Here is a 21,228-nt window from a genome sequence, read left to right as displayed (position 1 = left end):
GACAGTTTAGTTTGACAAATGTTCTCCCCCACAACTCCCAAGTACATTCCAATATTTATCTTCAAAAAGGAAGCATTACTGAAAATACTGCTGGTGTTCAGTTAGAATTAAATTAAAGGATTTGGGTAAAACAAGACAGAACAGGTGGTGTGAGTAAGGTTACAAAGGCTTTACATTTTGCATTACCCCAAGATATGAACATTCAAATGAACGTGAACTTATGTTATCAAAATATTGCAGCTACAGGCAAGGCAACTTTAAATTAATAGCTGAGGGTGTGAGAAAAAAATTAGAGAAGTTAAATAGAAGTGGCAATTTTTAATTAGCACTTTTGTAAAGCTCATTTATTACCTGGCCAACTACAAACCAAGCACAGGGCAACAAAGTTCTCTGCTTCCTTTGGCTATAAGGTGACAGAAAAATCATCTTTTGAAGATGTTCAAAACACGCAATATTAAAAAAAGAGTCAAATAATCAAGTAATGGAATAAATAAGTAGCAACTCAGGCAGTACATTTTAAACCACTATATAATTAATAAACATTACATAATTTTATTTTGGTGGCAAGTTCCAAGTATGTAAGGAAAGAAGCTTCAAGCACTAAGGTAAAGAACCACCAAAATAAAACTATTCTTCTATTAACTCTTTGGCTAAAACCCCTCAAAATAACAGACAAGAAATACATCTAATACTGGCAATAAACTATGTGGGTTTTTTGTTTTTTTGTTTTTTTGTTTTTTTACAAATAAGATAAACTAACTTATCAATTTAAAACGGTACATTTTTAAAAACAAAAGAGGTAATGTTGTAATAAAAGCAGTAATGTTACTTAAAGTGGCAACATACTGTTTGTTGACCCTGTGCAACAATATACTTTGTTCATACTACATTTATCCAAACATGACTAACAATCACCATAGATATTGTAGGATTTTTTATGAGATTCCCGTCAACTTTTTTTTTATTATTAAATAACTGGGACACAATTTACAATCAATGGGCCACAAAAATCTTTAAAATACTTCTAGTAGAGTTTATGTTCAAAATATTCAAATCCTGCTTTATGGTTTTGAGCAGTTGATTAAGGAAACGAGTACATTTTCAGGAGTATATGGAGTTATCAGTGACTGCATCCATTGTCAGAACACACTGCATTGATTTGACACTTTTCCTTAGTACATAGAGCAAGCAACAGCACCCAATAAAGCCTGAGAAGAAATGCTGCTGTAAATACTGCAACTATTCCTGATAAAAAAAAATTATGGGATTTATACTCCAAAAGCTGCCCGATCCCATAATTTGTATTGCATAGGTCACAATCACACACACACACACACACACACACACAGAACGTGTGTGCATATGTGTATATGCACACACACGCGCGCGCACGCACAAGCACGCGCACACACAAAGAATATATTAAGACGACAACAAAGTCTAGTCACAGAGCAATTTACAGGCTCAATATATTTTTTCTTTTTTTTTTCCTCTTTTTCTCTTACACTTTGCTTGAAAGAAAACTTCAATATTATTTTACAGTCTTCAGTAGGCATTATATACACTGCACTTTAGGAAATCTAGAGGATATTGAAATAGAAATACATTTCTGCAAACATTTGGGTAAGAAAACAAACCAAGTTTCTCCAAAGATTTGTGCTATCTACATAATATTTTTCCTAATCACAAAACTGTGTCCATGGAATGTTCTCTAGAAAATGTCTTTTTTTTTTTTTTTTAAAACATGCACATTTTTAAGTAATTGTAACCCAAAATATTCCAACCTAAAACAATCTAACAATGCTCAGATTAAAAAATTTAAGTATCAGATCTGATTTTAAAAAGATACGTCTTTATTACAATAGTTGTAATGTTAAGAAGTACATGTTAAGGCTAAATTGGTTTGTTGGTTTTTTTTGTTTTTTTTGTTTTTTTTTTAGAAACACATTAAAAGACACATCTCCTGCAGGGCTCCGGGTTAAAAACTGTACCTACAGATGACAGTGCAGTGAACATAATGTTCGGTCCTACAGTCAGGATGCAGTTGCTCCTTCCCACTCCACAAGATACTGCACCTTTCCATCAAGTGTCACCCGACGAGCCAAAACACGATATTTTTCACCACAAGCTATTCTACCTGCTGCACCAAAATAACTAGTAATTGAGTTCTTCAGATGATTGAGCTGTAATTCCTGATCTGCTAAATTATTAAGAATCTCTGTATTGAGTTCATCATATGGATAATCTTCTTTGCCTTCATCATCTTTTACAATTTCTGAATTCTGAGTCTGGAGTGCTTTTCTTGGAAAGCGACCTCTTCTCCTCAAATGTGGTATTGCAGCAGGCCAAGTTCTTCCTGTACGAGTCCTTTTTCTGGAGTCAGATAAGCTAGACAATAATATAAAAGACACTAATATTACCTTGTAGAATATTACTTTTTACTTCAGCAATGCTTGTACCATTCTCATTAGTGATAACTTACTGGTATCTTATTTATCATTAGTATAGTATCAAGGGTGCACATGGTGCTTTACGTACAAACTCATAGTTCAAAGCATTATCTACACAAGAAATTACACCAGTTGAATTAAATTACTTTAAAAATTAACTTCCGTTAAACTGATGACACACACTCATGTAGGCTCCTACTTAAGAATGATTTATTTTTGTTTAGCTTAAGCTCATTCTTAAAAAATCACCATTCAAACAAAGAATTATGATCCTCCAAAGGGAACTGCACCAGTTTCATTTTAGCAGTTTAAATTCACATTCTAAATTAAGGTGAAATTTGTAGGGAGACAAACCCTCTGTTACAACCTACACTACAGTATACTCCATTTAAGTGCATAGTTTTAGGATTGAAAAAGGCTTTGCATGTAACAGTTATGCACTTATATTGCCCTCCTCAAAAAAATAACTGGGCAGGGCAGTTTACTTAGCCAAACTTAATGTAAACAATCAATGCTTTTTAAGTATACAGTGTTACCAGTAGTATAAGTATTAGCAGCCCCAAACCAACTAGGTTCTCCTCATTTTCAAAGTTACTAACAACCACTGCTGGGACTATTATTCGAATCCATAGAAATGAGGGCAACTAATCTGTTTCAGGGTTGCTAACATGGCAGCATTGATGGGGTCATAATTTATAGCCACAGCTTGCAGTGTGTATCTGGAGCCTGATATTATTTAAAACTGTATATAACCAAACAAAATGTATGGCACATAGTTTCCATAAGCAAATTGTTTGGAAATTATTTTTTTTCCCCAAATCCCTCTCCCTCCCCCTGCAAAATAACCTTTTAAAAGGTCTTTTATATTGTTAGTGTATGTGAATACAATTTTACATTTCTGATCACTAACAGCCTTTATCTCCCCCGCATGACCCCAAGCAATTTCCATATGCAAAGTTCAGAGAGACTGTAGCTGTACCAATAGCAAAACAAAAAAAAAAAGATTACAGAAGCACTAACCAGAATTGTAGGTGTCAGGGACATAAGTCCTTGTTAAATGCATGTTTATATCTTGCATGTGTTAGAATGGCATGTAGTAAGATGTTATGTATTTGGTAAGTTCCTCAAAAAATTAAAATTCCAAGGCTAAACATATTTAAATGTTTGAAACATTTCAAACAAACTTAAGAAAAAGCAAAAACCTAAATGCTGATTTATTCCACAAGTATTAATTTTCAAAAGATCTTATTTACTGTACTGTGATTTAAGAAGCAGCATTAGATTCTCAGAATTCACATGGAAATCATTCATAAAAGTGTTTGGCAGCTTTATACTAGAAAGAGGAAAATGAGATGCATTTGGAATTAGAAAACTAGAACATGATTTGTAAGGGACCATCTCAACGGATAAAGAATTGTTAGGACTCTTAAATATGAAATAAATATGAATATGTATGTGGAGGACCTTTCCAAATAAATATTTACATAACATTCAGAAAAGTAGGCTGTACCTAATTAAATAATAATCTCATCAATATTGAAATGATCTACACTAATTAAAGATGGTCCAAAATACACTGCATTTGATATCAGTTTCATGTAAACTGGGTATTTTTTCTTAAGCAAATAAGAAATGTTAAAATAAGCGCTTTCAAAAAGTTAATAGAAGTCTAATGTGGAGAAATGGTCATACTGCTAAGTTACTTTTCCTATAAATAGACCAAGTCCAGCTTGTATGTAACCATTAAGCAGTATTTAGTAACAACAGGAAGAATAGATAACAAAAAGAACAAATTCAATATTTCAGCAAGTCTAACTAGAGCTCTACAGGATTCCTGATAAATGCTGCTTTGCCTTAAAAGGCAAAGTTTTTCAAATGCTTTCCCCTACCTCTTCTTCAAAAAAAACAGCATGAAGGAAATCAACACTTACCATGGGTAAGTTATATTAGATATTTTAAAATGATACATACTACTCCCATAATTACCTATAATGTCGTGAAATGCTAGATGAGGTAGTTTCTTTTGTACTGGCAGCACCTGTGGATTCCACATCTGAGGTATTAGATGAATGTGCAGTTCCATCAGCTCTCCTGAGATGCAAGATAATAGGACTGCCATGTAATGAAAGCAATCTAACTTAAAAAAATCTGGTATTTCATAAGAAAAGGATAAATTAGATATCTTAGAATTGGCTTGAGGTTATTTTAATTTACCCAACAGAGGGGGGCAAATCCAGGACTGGGGTCTCTACCACTGGAACTGGTTCCTTTTCCTAAGAGAAGGGAGAAAAAAAAAAAGTCATTACAGACACTTTCAAAAGACAGGTGATCAATTTTTGAAAAAACAAAACAACACAACAACAAATGGTTAAATCATAGTGATCACATTTCTGCTCAGAAGTGCTGTACTGCACTACAGGGAAAATATGATTCCAAAAAACTTACCAAAGAAGATGGCTCTGGAGTTTTGGGAATCATTTTTCTTGTATAGGGACCAGGGGGACGACCTACTGATTTTTTCTTCCCCTTCCTTTCTATACCATTAGTTACTTCCCTAGAAGAAACACAACATTTTGTTTACATAACTGGAGGTGTCTGTCTGAGAAGGAGATGCTCCGTATACAATCAACATGTTTATAAAGTTTCTCTAAACAAGTTATTCTAAATTGTTACCCTAGTAAAATACAAATTTTATTAAACAAAAAGTTACAGAACACATTAAACTGTTTGAACTCTCATGCAGAAAATTCAACTTTGATATAAACTGTTAATATATTAAACACTGTTGCAAGATAATGACGTGTTGCACAAAAAGTAAATGGTTGTCCATAGTCTGGTTTACAACTTTAAATCTAAACAGGAAGTAGGATTTATTGTTCAAGTAGCTGCACAACAGAACTGAGCATAGAAAACCTGTGTTTTAGTTACTATTCTTAACACTTCTAAATTTCACTATTTTTCAGCATAACAGCTTCAAAAGGGTAATGTAAATCAACCACAATCAAAATGAAGAAATAGCTAATCTATATGTTAATGGTTTAATAATGCACAATAAGCAGCATAATTTAAAAAAAACAAAGTTGATTATATTTTAGGCCTAGAAGTCAAGTTAGCTTTAAAAAAAATGTTGTAAATGTCTAGTCATAACTACAGGAAACTGTTTAAATTGTCACTGAAAACATTAAAAATGATTAAATTTACAGGATCTACAAAACTGGTATGTTTCTTCTGCTTAGCAGTTAGTAATACACTAACACCAGAAATGTAGACGTGTGCTATATCATAATGGTAACATTCATTTTGAGAGCTATTTTTGTAAAACCTCAGCACCACTACAATGATTACTGAAGTCACTGAGCTACTGACTTATTTTACCTTGTATCAGGTATTGGTTTAGATGATTTCCTGCCCTTAATTTTGAACTCATGAGATGTTCCTTCGGGTTCTTTCTCAGCCTTTAAAGCAGCATTTGGTGGCACTGGAGGAACACGAATTCTCAAGCCAAACAAATGCTTCTTTTTCTTTATTTCTTTTCCAGACATAAACCTAGATAATTTTAAAATAGTTTTTTTTTTTAAATTCAGACCAAGAAGGCTATAAAATCATTTTATACATATAGAAACTTTAAAAATAGACAAACTAGAACCTTCTTTTTATATCATATTTTTTTCTATTTTATTTTCCTTCCTCCCCCCAGTACATGATGCCAACAGTGGAAAAAGGGATGGAAGCTAAAACAGTTTTGCTAATGATTTATCTCCCATAGCTACCTCAATTATCATATGACATTAAATGCTGAAAGAGTTAATTTATCTAATAATAAAGTCATTTGAAGTCACCACTGATCATATCTCTGAGTAAATATTCTAAGGTGCCTGAGAATAGCAGAATCTACACTAGAATGAAATTTAAAGAGCATTCTAAATGCGTAATAAAACCCCATCAACTTACATAGTCTTGTAATCATTTAATGCCTCCAGTACATGCTCATATCTTTCAGATTTTGGTGTGTCTGCCAGCTGTAAAGTATTGAGAAGTGATTTACCCTATAGAATTTTCAATAGTAAAAAAACCAAAACTTGTTGACCTAAATGAAAATTCCTTTAAGAGTATAGGTTCAGATTTATAGTATGCTTTAGAATACTATTTGTTACTCAAGCTGCCTTACTCCTAACCCTGTGTCATTATAACCAGAACTCCAGGTTTTCCATTGTTCTTCTACAACAGTATTTGCTGCAGCCTGCCCATCGCCAAAGAATGTGAAATGTAACATCAACCAGAATTTAGAGAGAGAGAGAGAATATAAACCAAGGTTGTGTTGTCTTTCAGACTCTGCTGGCATCCTAAAACAAGAACTTGAGTAGTGACCTTGGAAAGGCACAAGATTTACAAAAAAAAAAAAAGAAGAGAAAAGGGTGACTCACGCTTTCAAAATTACAGTTGTTCAACACTCCCCCCCTCGTGAAGGAGAGACACGGTGTCCTAGTCTAGACAATCTCTTCATTTCCAATTGTGCTCTACTGTCTGCGCTATCCTACTCCAAGTGCTTTACAACAGGGGTTGTCAACTGGGGATACACGCACCCCCAGGGGTACTTGGAAAGGTGCTAGGGGGTACATGCGGGAGGGTGGGGACAGAGTGCCACCACCTACCACCTGGTGCCTCTGCCTCCCAGGAGCAGGGCCAAGGGGGGCCGGGAGGGCAGCGGCTCCTCTCTGTGGGCCACACAGGCACCATCTGGGTCGGCTGGATGCAAGGGGCTTGCACGTGGCAGTCGCTGCCATCATCCACCTCCCTGTGCCACTGCATGCAAGCCTCCCTCACCCCCCACTCTGCATCTGGCCGCCACCACCAGAAGGGGTACACTCCTTTTAAGGTTGTAAACCTCTGCTTTACAAAGGGTGCTCAACCTCCAGAGCCATCACATCTAGTCTGCAGGGCTCCCCCCTGGGAAATTTGGTGGTATGGGCAAGGTAGCCATTAATAAAGTGACGCTACCCACGCCAAATTCCCTAGCCCCACACTCCCAGTTGCAGCTGGGTCCCACCCCCTCCCCTGCATCTGGGTCAGAGGCTGGGCACCATTCCCTTCCCCCCATCTAGGGGCCAGTTTTGAGGCAGGCCATGCCCCTCTTCACCCCCCTGGGGCCAAGTTGCAGCTGGGCTGCCTCAATTCCCTCCAGTGGCTGGACAGCACCCAACGTGCTGGCCCCAGTGCCAGATTGGGATTAGTAGTGGGATTCGGCTAGTAGACAGACAGATACTGCCCATTCAACCCACTGGGGAAAAAGGTTGAGCACCACTCAACATTTGGTCTTTAAATGGGAAGCAAGCAACTTCCTTTGGAAGTCTAAATGTATTGCCACTTAACCAACTGGAAGTGCCCTTAAAAAAAGAAAGCCAAGGTCTCCCACTTTATACCCTGTTTGAATGCTTACTCAACAAGATTCTGCTTAGATTGGAGAACAGTTAAGTGATGTAACTTACATAAGTTGGTCTAATAAAAGATAACAGATTTACCCAAAAGAACCTTTTCTGCCTATGTCCTTAGACCAACATGGCTACAACCTACACCCCTGTAAATTACATAAATAATTTACTTCTGTAACACTTCTGCCAAATACTAAGAAATCAAAAGTCAAAATCAGACATAAAACCTACTTTTCAGGCAGAGCAAGCATTCCATAGCCATGTAGCCAGATGGAGTATTCTTTTTTTTTTTCATAAAACTTTATTAAAAAGATATGAAAGTATAAGAGCCACAGCATTCTCTGCTCTTGTGCTTATCTTTTGAACCTTAAATTAATAAATAATGCATAAATAAATTAATGCATTTTCAGCAAAAAAGTTATAAAAACCTTCTAAATATAATCTAAAAATCATGATTACAAGATGAGTTTTTTTTGTTTGGTTTTTTTTTTAAATTGCTGTACAACTAAAAGGCTCTCCAGGTAAGAATTTCCACAGCTGTCTAAGACTGGATTATCTACCAAAGGATTATCTACCAAAGGATTCACTTGTTAGAATAAGGTAGCGACTGCTATGTATCAGGTTCCAAGTTACATAAATCAGACAATCAAGATGAAATATGTTCAAGTGTACAAAATGCATTTGAAGGGGTTCAAAACTTCTAAAAAAATTCTCATGTATTTGTCAACTATCTTAGCTATTAATTTTGTACTTACTATGATGCTCAGAAATGGAAAACTGATATATGCTTTCTCTAAATCAGCAGGGATCCAGATTTTCCATTTGTCATGGAAAAACATGGATTTTCTCCTTTAAAGAAGAATTGCCAACCTAAGTTTCTTGGTTTTTTTAAACTAACATTTTAAAAGTAAGAAGGGACCATTATAATTATCTAGGATAACACAGTCCACTAACTCACTCAGTTGTTTTATGAATGTATCAGCTGATGTAACACAAAAGATTAGAATATTTCATCTACCTACCTCACCAGGATGCAATCGATCCCAGTTTTCATTAATGTATGCCATAAGTTCAAGTTCTGAATCAAAGTATTTCTTCTTATGAATAACACTTAGGTTGTAAAGACATAGATGTGCTATATCTACCCTAGAATTCAAAAAATATTGGATCAGGAAATTGATGGTTATTTCTTTAGTTTATATTCTTTGAACAAAGCTTACCCAAAAACTGTTGGCATCACTTGACTAAAAAGTCTCTCAAAAAATTTCCAGGAAAATAAATCTGCAATTAAACCACCTTTCTGGAGGATTTTTCTTCTTTGTGCTGTTTTCATCCAATGTCCATCATCATGGTTATGATGTTATTTTAGTTCCAAAGTTTCTTTGCATCTTATATTGTTTAAATGATGCAGAATTAATGCATTTTCCCTGAAGCTAATTAACACTTAATGAGTTATTTTAAAATGATTAATTTCTGAGTAAAATGCATTTGTATAGAAGAGCCAAAGTTACTCACTTCTCACAAAACTTTATTCTGATGCATCTTAAAATGCCGACTGCTATGTGCACTATGTTTAATTGTCCACTGGCAGAACTCTATAGTCAAAGACCCTGGTTAGCCTCTGGAGCAGGGTATTACATGCGTTTTCCTTTATGTTGTACTTACCATCGCAAGGGTAAACGTTTGAGGTATTCTGGTCCAGAACTGCAAACTGAGCATATGAATGTATAAAACCTAACACAAAATGAAATAAAATAAAATTAGTTAAATGCTTCATGGAAATACTTAGTTGTAATCAAGTTGTAACATATCTAATACCATAATTAGTCATCTACTGGTCACTCTGCAAAGCCTCTGAATTTTTAAGAAACTAAGTACTGCAAGCCTGTCCACACATCTAACTCACAGTTAAGTCAATCACAGTTTTAATCAATTGCTCCAGTAAGAGCCAGAAAGCTAATTCTTTTCCCTTAACTTTGTAATATATTCTATACAAGCGATATCCCCATATACTTTTAAGTACATTGTTATTATAACAAAACCTCCTATTAAATACATATGGAATATTTAACTCCCAACATTTCAAACAAACACATAACAAAGAGTTGAGTTCAAGCTTCTTACCTGTCACCAAAAAGCATTGGCTTTTGGAGACACTGCACACAAGCTTCATGAAACCACTGTTTACATTTGCAACACTGCAGCATCTTTAAATACCAGCTTCACCAAAAGAAATTAAAAACAGCCAAGTGTTAAAAAAAAAAAAAAAAAATTGTAGCAAATGCTCCACAAAACTGTATGGTCACATTATGTTTAGGGAGATTCTCAGGTCAAAGTTTATCTAAAATTTTTACAAGGTATCTATACTATACAACATCAATCAAGGTATTTTTATCTTAGTTCCATCTAGAAACCTAGAAAACAATCTGGTCTGTTTAATCCAGGTGTCAAAGATATGGCCCATGGTACTGCATGTGGATCTCTGATTGGCTTCACACACTGTATGCGGGGTGCACACAGCTCTACAGCGAAGTCACACACACCTGGTTTGCTGGCCCAATCTGGCACACAAACTGGCCCCACACCCCTCATCTGGCCTGCAGAAATCAATGAATTTGATACCCTGGTTTAATCAGATGGGAGAAATGAGAACAATAAATGCTATAATATAAAATTTTAGTTTTTAAAAATGTAAATGGTTTATGGCACAGAAAGTGATATGTATTCACAGTTTAAAGTAAAACATTTTTATGTTAATAAACCTCTAGCTCTCATCAACATTTAAAAAAAATCCAAATGCTGGTCATTGGGATAATTATTTTATATTACTAGTCTAGATTACTTATAAGCAGGGTTCTAGGTTTTCCATTCACTATGGAAAAACATGAAGAAGAAAAAAAAAACCAACACAGATTTTATCCTTTTATGGAGAAAAATGTGGATTTTTCTCCTTTAGAAGGAGAAAAAAACCCAAAACCACAGGAAACTTTGGGTTTTACCCTCTTGGGTGGCACAGTTCCAGCCTTCAAGGGGCTGGGAGGAGGACAATCAAGCAGGGGGTGCCATGTGCATGTACAAATACACACATGGTAGCCAGGAAGCATGACAGCAGTTCCTGCAGGTCCCCACAGGTAAGTCTATGGTGGAGGGGCTGGCTCCCAGCCACTGTCCACACTCCTGGCAGGGGGCATGGGAGCACATGCACCCCAGACTTGTGAGTGGGGCAGAGGCGGATGCAGTCTGTCCACTGCAGGATCGGGGCTCCCAAGCTAGTGTCCCTCACTCCCAACCCACAGCCCCATGGCCCTGCTTCTGCCACTTGCATCTGATCACCCTCCTCCCATTCCCCCTAGCCTCAAGCAGGCCCCTGCAGGCTGGAACTCTACCAGCCTTCAAAGAAAAAACCAAAAGTTTCCTGGGTTTTTCTACTTAAAGGGAAATTATAAAAATAAGAAGTAAATAAAAAAAACCACAGGGGAAAATCCGTGTTTTTCCATGGGAAACATAAAACCCAGATTCCTGCTAATTACTCTATAACTTCTCCAGGGACCTTTCCTACCACTACCACTACACTTTCGTGTCCTAAATCAGCATTTCTCAATCCATGGGTTGTAAGAATATATGAAAGGGTTGCGAACAAACATTTAAAATGGATCAACAAGCTTTTAAAAATGGATTCTCCTTTAAAGGAGAAAAAATGTGGAAAACCATGGGTTTTGCCTCACAGGCAGCCAGTTCCAGCCTGTAAGGGGCTGCTTGGGGCCACCCCTGCCCCCCTTCACACACACACACACACACACACACGCACGCACACACACACACACACACACACACACACGGGAGCTGGGGCAGGACTGGCCAATGTTTACAAATGGGTCCTGCTACAGAAAAGGTTGAGAACCACTGTCCTAGATATTAGTGTAACAAATCATATACTAGCCACCATGATAACAGTGTAAGCATGCATGGCAGAAGAGTGCAGCAAGCCTATCATATTTATTCAGCAGCTATCCCAGCAGATACCCCTGGGGTAAGGACTATGTCCTTGTTGACCCTACTGTTCAAAAGAATACGTGGTCCTAACAACATTCTAGTAGTAAAGAAAGCCCTTTTGTTGCCACCAACCCCCCACCACACAGGATAGGAGGAGAAGTTAAGCATGGCAGTTAAGAAGTTAAGGGGCAGGACCAGAGCAGACCCCACGTCATGGAGCACTGATGGACTCAAGACTGCTTTAGAAATATCCTGATCTAAAAACTCATAGTTCAGCATACATTTAATGCATATGAACTAAACTAACTTTAAACAGAACTACTCTCATAAATAAGGTTCTGAAAAAAGTATTTATACAGATTAGAAGTAATGCAACAAAAAGGCAAGTCACTTATCTTTGCATTCAGATATTTTGTTAATGGTTGTCATGAGAAGACCATACAAAGAAAAAGAAAGACTTGATGCAATATAAAGAGTTAACATTAAATGTGTTTACCACAGTCTGTCCTAAAAGAAAATATTTGCATTCATTTCAAAGGTGTATTCTTCATTAACTGGCCCCATTGGAGGAGGTAGCGTGGGAACTGGCAGCATGGCAGCAGGCACAGGCATGGGGAGGGCAAGGGGCAGAGGGGCACATGGCAGACAGCTGGGGAGACAGGAGGCATGGGGTGAGGAGCAGCATCAAAGGGCAGGGATCTGGCCCTCACTGCTGCTTCCCCCCCCTCACCCCGCTGTGCCAGGGATGAATTTAAGATGACCCTCCAATAATTTGATTCTATACAAATTACGTAACTTCAAATATATTCATTTGCAGGATCAGGGCCAAAAGCTGACAGAGCTACATTAAGATGAAAAAAGACTTCCATATGGTTACTTACTCGCCAGGGCCTCCACAATAGCAGTAACACTGCTGGAGGTTAGTTTTATGACCTGCATCCCATTCCAGATCTGTTACATTGTATGGTAAGGTTTGCTTCATGACTTGCAGTGCTTTGGCATTGGGTCCTTTCTTAAGTGCACCGCCCCTCTGCAATGCAACATCTATAGTTTATATAATAATCAACATGTTTTTGTAATTAAAAACAAAAATTAAAATTGTAATTAAAATTGAAGACTAGCTGGTTATAGTAGTAGTTTGATAAGAATAGTCACCTGCAGTCATGCTTGCAATACTAGCTTGACTGCTTTTTAAAAACAGATGTCCTAAAGATACATACACAACTTTGAATTCACAAATCTTCCCCAACCAGGTCAAAGCAAAGGGAGTTCTTCAAAGAGTTAATTTTCAAATTTCATAATATAAACATTTCATTGAGCAGTAAACATACTCTATAATGGAGTAAATTCAAATTTATATATCAGCCAAACAGATCAAATTTATTTCTATCCCATACCTTAGTTGTTGTTGCAAAAACACATTGTCGACAAAGCCATTTATCATCCGAATCAATCACGCTGGAATCAATGTTTGGTGTGTGACATAGCTGATGATAACCTGAATTAAAAAATATAGGTTTTACTCTTTGAGAGAGAAATTACGCATTGTTTTTAAAATTATTTTTAGTTCCTGTCATATAACTATTTAATATTTCTATACAGAAAGTAAAGCAAACTTCCATCAAATAAAAAAAAAAAAATCTGATCAGCAAAGATGGTAACTAGCAAATTCCAAACACTTTTTGAAAAGTTCTTAGGCGTTTTAATGTTTAAAATGGCCACTTTCTGAGTAGGTTTAGTCAGCTACTTCTACCACAACAAATACCTCAACAGCTGAAAACCTTTAAAGGTTACAAAATTCAGGTTAAAAAAAAGCAGTCTAGCACAGACCACTGACTTTTTGCCTTTTCTATTCTATACCTGAATGTGGCCAAAACAAATATCCCTCTTCAAAGGAGTAAGCAGAAATGTCTTGTTAAATACAGCAAAAACCAAGAAAGAAAAGTTACCTTGGCCACATTTATCACATATAACCATTTCATTAGGTGCTTCTGAATACTCCTCCTGACATATCGTACAGACCATTTCCCCACTTTCAGTGGCTCCTAAAGAGAGATAAAAAAGTGTAATTCATTATTATTGGAATAAAATTGTTGTTGTTAGGTAGGTTATGAGTGCTTTTCTTTCTACAATTTACTTTAGGTAACATATTGATGTGTTGTTGGAGCAGGCTAGTGCTATATGCTCAAGTTTCTCTCAGTACCTGAAAACATGTATTCTATACTAACTGTATCCTTTTTTCATTTCTAATAGAAGAGATTCCATATAGCTCTCTGTATTTTTCATTAGTCAGGCAGTTCAGCAAACCCATAGTATCAACAGTTAAAGTGAAACAGCTGCATAAATTATATATGCAAACTAAGTGTACAGGAACAAAAATATTACTCTATATAGATAAACCATCAACCACTTGGTTTTGAATGCAAAAACTCATTTTGTATTTGCAATGTCTGTCATATATATATATATATATATATATATATATATATATATATATATCATATATGACAGAAAGAAAACTTCAGCAATCCTGTGAGACAGTAATACTATTTACATACTTCCATACAAGTAGATGAGCATACAGCATAAGTAATAGCATCATTTTTTAAAGACTGGTAAGTCAAGTATTTAAGAGAAACTTGTCCCAGTCTACACACCATGTCAATGTAAAAGTTATCAACTTTTGCCAGACCATGCCACTGCTAATGAAGTACTGTACTTACTCGAATCCAAAAAGTTTCAGGCCCTCCCCCAGTTAACAGGGTGGGGGGGGAAGCTTCACCTTAGATTCAAGTACCAGCCCAGGTTGCACAGCACTTAGCTAAGCCACTGTCTGTCCCAGGCCAGAGTGGCTTGTGCAGCAAGAGGGGGGTGTCACAGGGCACTGAGGTGCCCTGCTCCTAAAGAGGGGAAACTGCCTGGGAAACAGCCCTAGCAGGGAGTAAGGAGCCCAGCTGTGGGTTGCCAGGGCAACCAGAAGGTCAGCTGACTGAAAGGGGCAGGGCCTGGCTCCTATATAAATCACAGGCAGGAGGCCACAGGCAGTTCCCTGCCAGCAGCCCAAGAAGCAGCAGCTCTCTGCTGCAGAAGAGAGAAGCCTGCTGAAAGAGCAGCACATGATATGGCTGTGGGATGGAGAACCCCGGTAGGCAAAGCATTGTTATAGCCGGGCAGCTTCTGTTTCAGTTATAGCCAAAGGGCTTGCGTTTCTGTTACTGTTTGTTACACCGGTGGTTTCGGTGAGGCTATTAGGGGTTGGAGGAGGCCTCACAGGGGACTCACGGCAGAGTGTGAGGACCCCAGTGCTAGTGAGGGCGCAGCATTCAGGGTGCATAGACCCCAGCCCCAGAGAGGGGCAGTTGAGAAGCCCCAGAGAAGGGGGCACTGCAGAGAAGCCCCAGTGCGGGCATGGTGAGCCCCAGAGAGAGGGCGGCGTGACTGAAGAAGGCCCCAGAGAGAGGGCGTGGAGACAGAGAGAGAGACTGAACAATGTCTATTCCAGGCGCGAGGCTTGGGACGTGGTATAAGGGGTGGTTGGAGCCACACATAGCCCCCAAGGCTAGGGTGCCCCTGAAGCACCCATTGTAGAGTGGGACCCATGAAGAGTCCGGGAGTTCACGGGGCCAGAAGTAACCGTGTCCAAGGAGATGCAAGGCAGCCTCCCTAATAAATATTGGAACATCAAAGACGTGGCGGGCGAGGAATTTGAGGGTGCCCTTGGGCCAACTTGGCACGGGAGCGGGGCCTTGAGGAGATCACGGCCCTCCTGTAGGACCCCGCCTGTGACAGGGGGCAAGGCAAGAAGAGCACAGGGGAGACTATGCAGTCTGACGTTTGCTGGGGGAGCACGAGGGATGATAGTACCATCTGTCCCTTTCCACAGATGCTTGCTTCCCCACCCCATTCTCAGCCCACTCCTTCAGATCCAACTCAGGCCAGGCCTGGAGCTGCTACTTCTGCCTGGTTAGGCTTGAGATCTCCTTGCTGACTGCACCAGAACAGAGCTGCAACAGAACACCTGGGCAGGAGGGAGGGTGGCACCTGACAGGTGGCAAGTGGAAGGGGAGACCAGAGGTAGATACAGGCATGGGGTGGGGGGCCTTGCCTCCTGCAGCTGCTTTCCCTAGCACAGTGCTGGGGAAGGAAGAATTTTAAAAGATGACCCTCCAATAATTTGATACTATACATGGAAAACTATAACAAAGTTATAACTTTCCATATTTAGTAACCTGGGCACCAGTGACCATGAAGTTTATCAGGTTCACCATCCGCCACAAGGCCGACAAATCAACCAGCAGAATTAAAGTTGTGGACTTCAAAAATGCTGACTTTTTGACAGGCTCAGAGCATTAGTATGGGAGACGACGTGGGATCAGGAAGGCAAGGCAAATGGGGTGCACGAGTGGTCATTGCTCAGGATACAATCCTCAAAGCACAAAAGAAAATCATTCCTACAAAGAAGAAAGGTAGCAGAAGGGCTGGCAAGCCCCCCCAGCTTAATAGGGACATTGTGGTCCTCTTAAAAAAAAAAAAGAGGTGTACGCACAGTGGAAGCTAAGGATGGTCCTCAAGGAGGACTATACAACAGTGGCCAGCACCTATAGGAAAATGATCAGGAAAGCCAAGGCAGCAACAGAGTTTAGGTTAGCCATGGGAGTCCAGGACAATAAGAAGTCCTTCTTTAGGTATGTAGGCAGTAGAACGAAAACAAATGGAAGTGTGGGACCCACGCTTAATATCACGGGACAGCTGGTAACCAACATTCAAGAAAACTGAACTCCTGAATGCTCACTTTGCTTCAGTATTTCACCGAACCAAGGGGAAAGTCAAGCGAAATAAGGCTCAAAGGGGACATGCCAGGACTGACAGCCTCCCCACTGTGGATGCTGAGTGGGTGTAATATACCAATTAGAAAAGCTAGACATTTATCAGTCAGTAGGACCCATCTGAGAGTACCTCAGCCAGCTCCATCAGCAATCGCGGAACCCCTGGCAAACTCTTTCAGAACTCATGGTGCACAGGGGAAATCCCTGAGGATTGGAAGAGGGCCAACATTGTACCTATCTTCAAGAAGGGGAAGAGGGAGGACCCAGGCAATTATAGGCCAATCAGCCTAACCCCCATCCCAGGGAAAACCCTGGAAAAACTCATTAAAGAATCTGCGAGCATATTGCGCATAGAAGGTAAGATTCTAAACAACAGCCAGCGTGGATTTGTCACAGATAGGCCTTATCTTACCAATCTCATCTCCTTCTATGACCAGATCTCTTGTCACCTGGACATGGGAGACATTATATATCTAGACTTCCAAAAGGCTTTTGATCTAGTATCCCACAATATTTTTGTGGGAAAACTGGAAGATTGTGGGCTCAGCTGCTCAACAGTTCAGTGGGTGGGAAATTAAGTACAGGGTAGGACCCAGAGAGTTCTCATGAAAGAATCTGTGAGGTCCTGGTGCAAAGTGCCCAGTGGTGTCCCTCAGTAGTCTGCACTTGGGCTGGTGCTTTATCAATCAACATCTTTATCAATGATTTGGATGGAGGAGTGACAAGCTCGCTAGCCAAGTTCAACGATGAGACCAGAACCAGATGAAGTTTAACACTTGCAAGTGTTAAAGGTGCTCCATCTGGGGGCAAACAACCCTCAACATACATACAGGCTCGGTGGTGACAGCTTGACTTGCACCATGGCCGAAAGGGACGTAGGGGTAATGACTGACCATCATATGAGTATGAGCCGTCAACGCGAGGCAGTGGTCAGCAGGGCAAACAACATGCTGGCATGCATCAACCGATGCATCTTGTGTAAAACTACAGAAGTGATACTCAAGCTGTACTCAGCACTGGTGAGACTGCAGCTGGAGCACTGCATCCAGTTCTGGGTGCCGCACTTCAATAAAGACATGGAAAAACTTGAGAGGGTCCAGAAAAGAGCCACCTGTGTGATCAGGGACTTGCAAGGCAAGTCATCTGAGGAAAGGCTGAGGGACCCGAGCCTTTTTAGGTTAAGGAAAAGAGGGCTGAGAGGGGACTTAATAACAGCTGACCGCTATATCAGAGGAGCACATCAGGAGCTCGGTGAACAATTGTTCACTAGGGCATCCCGACGGAAGACCAGGACCAATGGATACAAACTCCTGGAAGGCCGCTTCAGGCTTAATACCAGGAAAAACTCCTTCACAGTCAGGAGGTCCAAACTGTGGAATAAACTCCCTCCAGAGGTGATACAAATCGCCTACCCTGGAGGTTTTCAAGAGGAGACTAGACAGTCATCTTGCAGGGGTCACCAAACACCAGTTGTCTTCCTACTTAGAGCTGGAGGGTGGGACCCGATGATCTGCAAAGTCCCTTCCAGCCCCATACAATCTATGGATCTATGTATAAAATCAAATTACTGAAGGGTTGTCTTAAAATTTTGAAGTCATCTTGGATTCAGGTAAATATAACACATATTTACTTCTTTGCTGTACATAAATTGCAAGAAGATAAGGCACAAACACTATGCAGAGCCAAAGCTACAAGTGACTTTCTAAAACCTTCTTAGAAACTAGATGGAAGAAATGCATTTATTTGATATAGTATTAGAGAACACATTCAGTCTAAAGTATTAGCTAGCTCTAGCAAATCTGGTCAGTTTTCCATCTTTTACTTATGGTTAGAAAACTGTGTCCCCTCCTTTTTGATGAAGAACTTGTAACGATCACCCAGGCCTGCACTACTTCAACATCAGAGGACTCCAACTCAGTCTATTCCTTAAGAAACACTGAAGATTAAAACAAATGTGAAATGCTGTTTACTCACTAAATAGATTATCACATCACAGGTATACAAAATAATCAACACTCCAGTCTTCATTAGCTACCAAGTGGGGATTTTTGGGCAAAGTTCCATCATCTTCTTGATTGGCCAAGCCCAAATGACTTACACAAACTGCCCACTCCCAGCTGCCATGTTAAGTTATCCCAGACACACACACACAGCTCTCTCCAGCTAGCTGTAACAGCATCTATATATAGCAGGCAGCTGCCTACCTGATAGCAAGAATTGGCACAGAGATAAAATCTGCTAGGGAAATGGATACAAGTCAATAAGCCACTACAACTTAAAACGGTGTGCATGTACCCCTCACTTTGAGAGGCAGCTTTATCTGGGAGTGGAATGACTGACACTGGTATAAAGCTGTATATTGTGCATGCCCATACCCCTTACTGTAAATGATTGGTGGCTACTGCTCATAAGTTGTTTCATAGATTTCATAGACATTAGGGCTGGAAGGGACTTCGGAAGATCGAGTCCAGCCCCCTGCCCAAAGGGCAGGAAGTCAGCTGGGGTCATAGGATCCCAGCAAGATGAGCATCCAGTTTCATCTTGAAGGTGTTCAATGAAGGCGCTTGAACAACCTCTGGTGGCAGGCTGTTCCAGACCTTGGGGGCTCGGACAGTAAAGAAATTCTTCCCTATGTCCAGCCTGAAACAATCTTGTAGTAGTTTGTGACCATTCGACCTCGTCATCCCTTGGGGCGCTCTGGTGAACAAACGTTCCCCCACATACTGGTGGTCACCCCTGATAAACTTGTAGGTGGCCATCAGATCACCCCTGAGCCTGCACTTTTCCAGGCTAAAGAGCCCCAGGGCTCTCAGCCTGTCATCGTAGGGTCTGCTTCCCTGATCCCTGATCATGCACGTGGCTCTTCTCTGGACTCTCTCAAGCTTCTCCACATCCTTTTTGAATTGTGGAGCCCAAAACTGGACGCAGTACTCCAGCTGCGGCCTCACTAAGGCCGAGTACAAGGGGAGAATGACGTCCCGGGATTTGCTTGAGAAGCATCTATGGATGCAAGCCAGCGTTTTGGCCGCTTTACTAGCCACAGCATCGCACTGCAGGCTCATGTTCATCTTGTGGTCAGTGATGACCCCCAAGTCTCTTTCTTCCATAGTGCTAGCCAACGTAGCACTGCCGAGCCTATATGGATGCTGCGGGTTTTTTTCCCCCCCAAGGTGGAGAACCTTGCATTTATCGGTGTTGAACACCATCAGATTCTCGTCCGCCCACTTGCTGAGCCTGTCCAGGTCAGCCTGGATCATCCGCCTGTCTTCTGGTGTGGATGCTTTGCCCCACAGTTTGGTGTCATCTGCGAACTTGGCCAGTCCGCTTCTGACTCCAGTGTCCACATCATTAATGAAGATGTTGAACAGTATGGGTCCAAGGACAGAGCCCTGGGGGACCCCACTGGTCACAGGACACCACGATGAGTGACTTCCATCAATTACTACCCTCTGGGTCCCACCCCGGAGCCAGTTTTCCAGCCAGTGGATTGTGGAGGACCCAAGGTGACAATTGGCCAGTTTCTCCAAGAGGTGATCATGGGACACCAGGTCAAAGGCTTTTTTGAAGTCAAGATATATGACATCAATCTCTTCTCCCTTGTCCAGGTGATAGGTCACCTGGTCGTAGAAGGAAATGAGATTGGTCAAGCAAGACCTACCCGCAACAAACCCGTGCTGGCTATCCCTTAAGATGTTGGCGTCAGCCAGTCCATTAAGGATGGCCTCCTTAATAAACTTTTCTAAGATCTTCCCCGGGATAGAAGTCAGGCTGATGGGCCTATAGTTAGCAGGATCCACTTTCCTCCCTTTCTTGAAGATAGGCACCACATTGGCCTTCTTCCAGTCTTCGGGCACTACACCAGAGCACCAAGAGTTTTCAAAGATCCGCGCTAGAGGCTGGGCTATGATGCTCGCCAGCTCCTTGAATACCCTGGGGTGAAGATTGTCAGGGCCGGCTGACTTGAAGGTATCCAGCTTCTCAAGATGTTCCTTCACAAAGTCAGCATTAATGGGGGGCGGGGATCACCCTCACCCGGACTTCCCGGCCCTGTAGCGGGCATGGGCGTCCCATGGGGCTGATGAAAGACTGACGCAAAGTACCTATTTAATAGGTTGGCTTTTTCCTGGGTGTTAGTTGCCCCATCTGGTTCAGCAGGGGTCCAACGTTGCCCCTGCTTTTCCTCCGGCTCCCCACATATCTGAAAAAGGACTTTTTATTGTCCTTGATGCTCAAAGCTAGTTGGAGTTCAGTTGCAGCCTTGGCTTCCCTGGTCTGCTCCCTACAGGACCGGATCAGTGCAGAATAATCCTTGTTATGGGGTCCTGTTTTCAAATTTGGAGAAACAAGCAGGGCCTGGCCGGGGGTGTGTGGAAATCAAGGCAACTGCCCCAGGCCCCACACTTTAGAGGGCCCTGCAGAGCCGGGCAGAGCGGTGACTCTACACTACCGCCAGCTTCACGTCCAGCCACTTGCCAACCCCTACCCGGCTGCCCGCCGAATCTGCCATGGGCTTCCTCGCATCCGGGGGCA

General features: G+C 40.7%; 1 protein-coding gene across 3 annotated transcripts in view; it reads right to left on the bottom strand.

The window, feature by feature from the left end:
• Nucleotides 1-1,439: 1,439 nt before the first annotated feature.
• MTF2 (metal response element binding transcription factor 2) overlaps nt 1,440-21,228 on the bottom strand; it is a 41,680-nt gene continuing 21,891 nt past the window's right edge. For 2 of the 3 annotated variants that reach the window (XM_059728057.1, XM_019479060.2), the window contains 12 exons: nt 13,822-13,917; nt 13,270-13,370; nt 12,754-12,902; nt 10,004-10,099; nt 9,545-9,613; nt 8,902-9,025; nt 6,402-6,469; nt 5,826-5,996; nt 4,896-5,004; nt 4,665-4,723; nt 4,437-4,562; nt 1,440-2,388 (listed from right to left, as the gene is read on the bottom strand). In XM_059728057.1, the coding sequence (XP_059584040.1) occupies nt 2,034-2,388; nt 4,437-4,562; nt 4,665-4,723; nt 4,896-5,004; nt 5,826-5,996; nt 6,402-6,469; nt 8,902-9,025; nt 9,545-9,613; nt 10,004-10,099; nt 12,754-12,902; nt 13,270-13,370; nt 13,822-13,897 (1,503 nt within the window). In that variant the 5' untranslated portion in view covers nt 13,898-13,917 and the 3' untranslated portion in view covers nt 1,440-2,033. The remainder of the gene's footprint in view (nt 2,389-4,436; nt 4,563-4,664; nt 4,724-4,895; nt 5,005-5,825; nt 5,997-6,401; nt 6,470-8,901; nt 9,026-9,544; nt 9,614-10,003; nt 10,100-12,753; nt 12,903-13,269; nt 13,371-13,821; nt 13,918-21,228) is intronic. The other variant, XM_006265553.4, reaches the window with a different exon arrangement.

This window comes from Alligator mississippiensis, chromosome 5 (genome assembly GCF_030867095.1).
Source record: "Alligator mississippiensis isolate rAllMis1 chromosome 5, rAllMis1, whole genome shotgun sequence".
Lineage (NCBI taxonomy): Eukaryota > Metazoa > Chordata > Crocodylia > Alligatoridae > Alligator > Alligator mississippiensis.
This window is presented reverse-complemented; position numbering and strand designations above follow the sequence as displayed.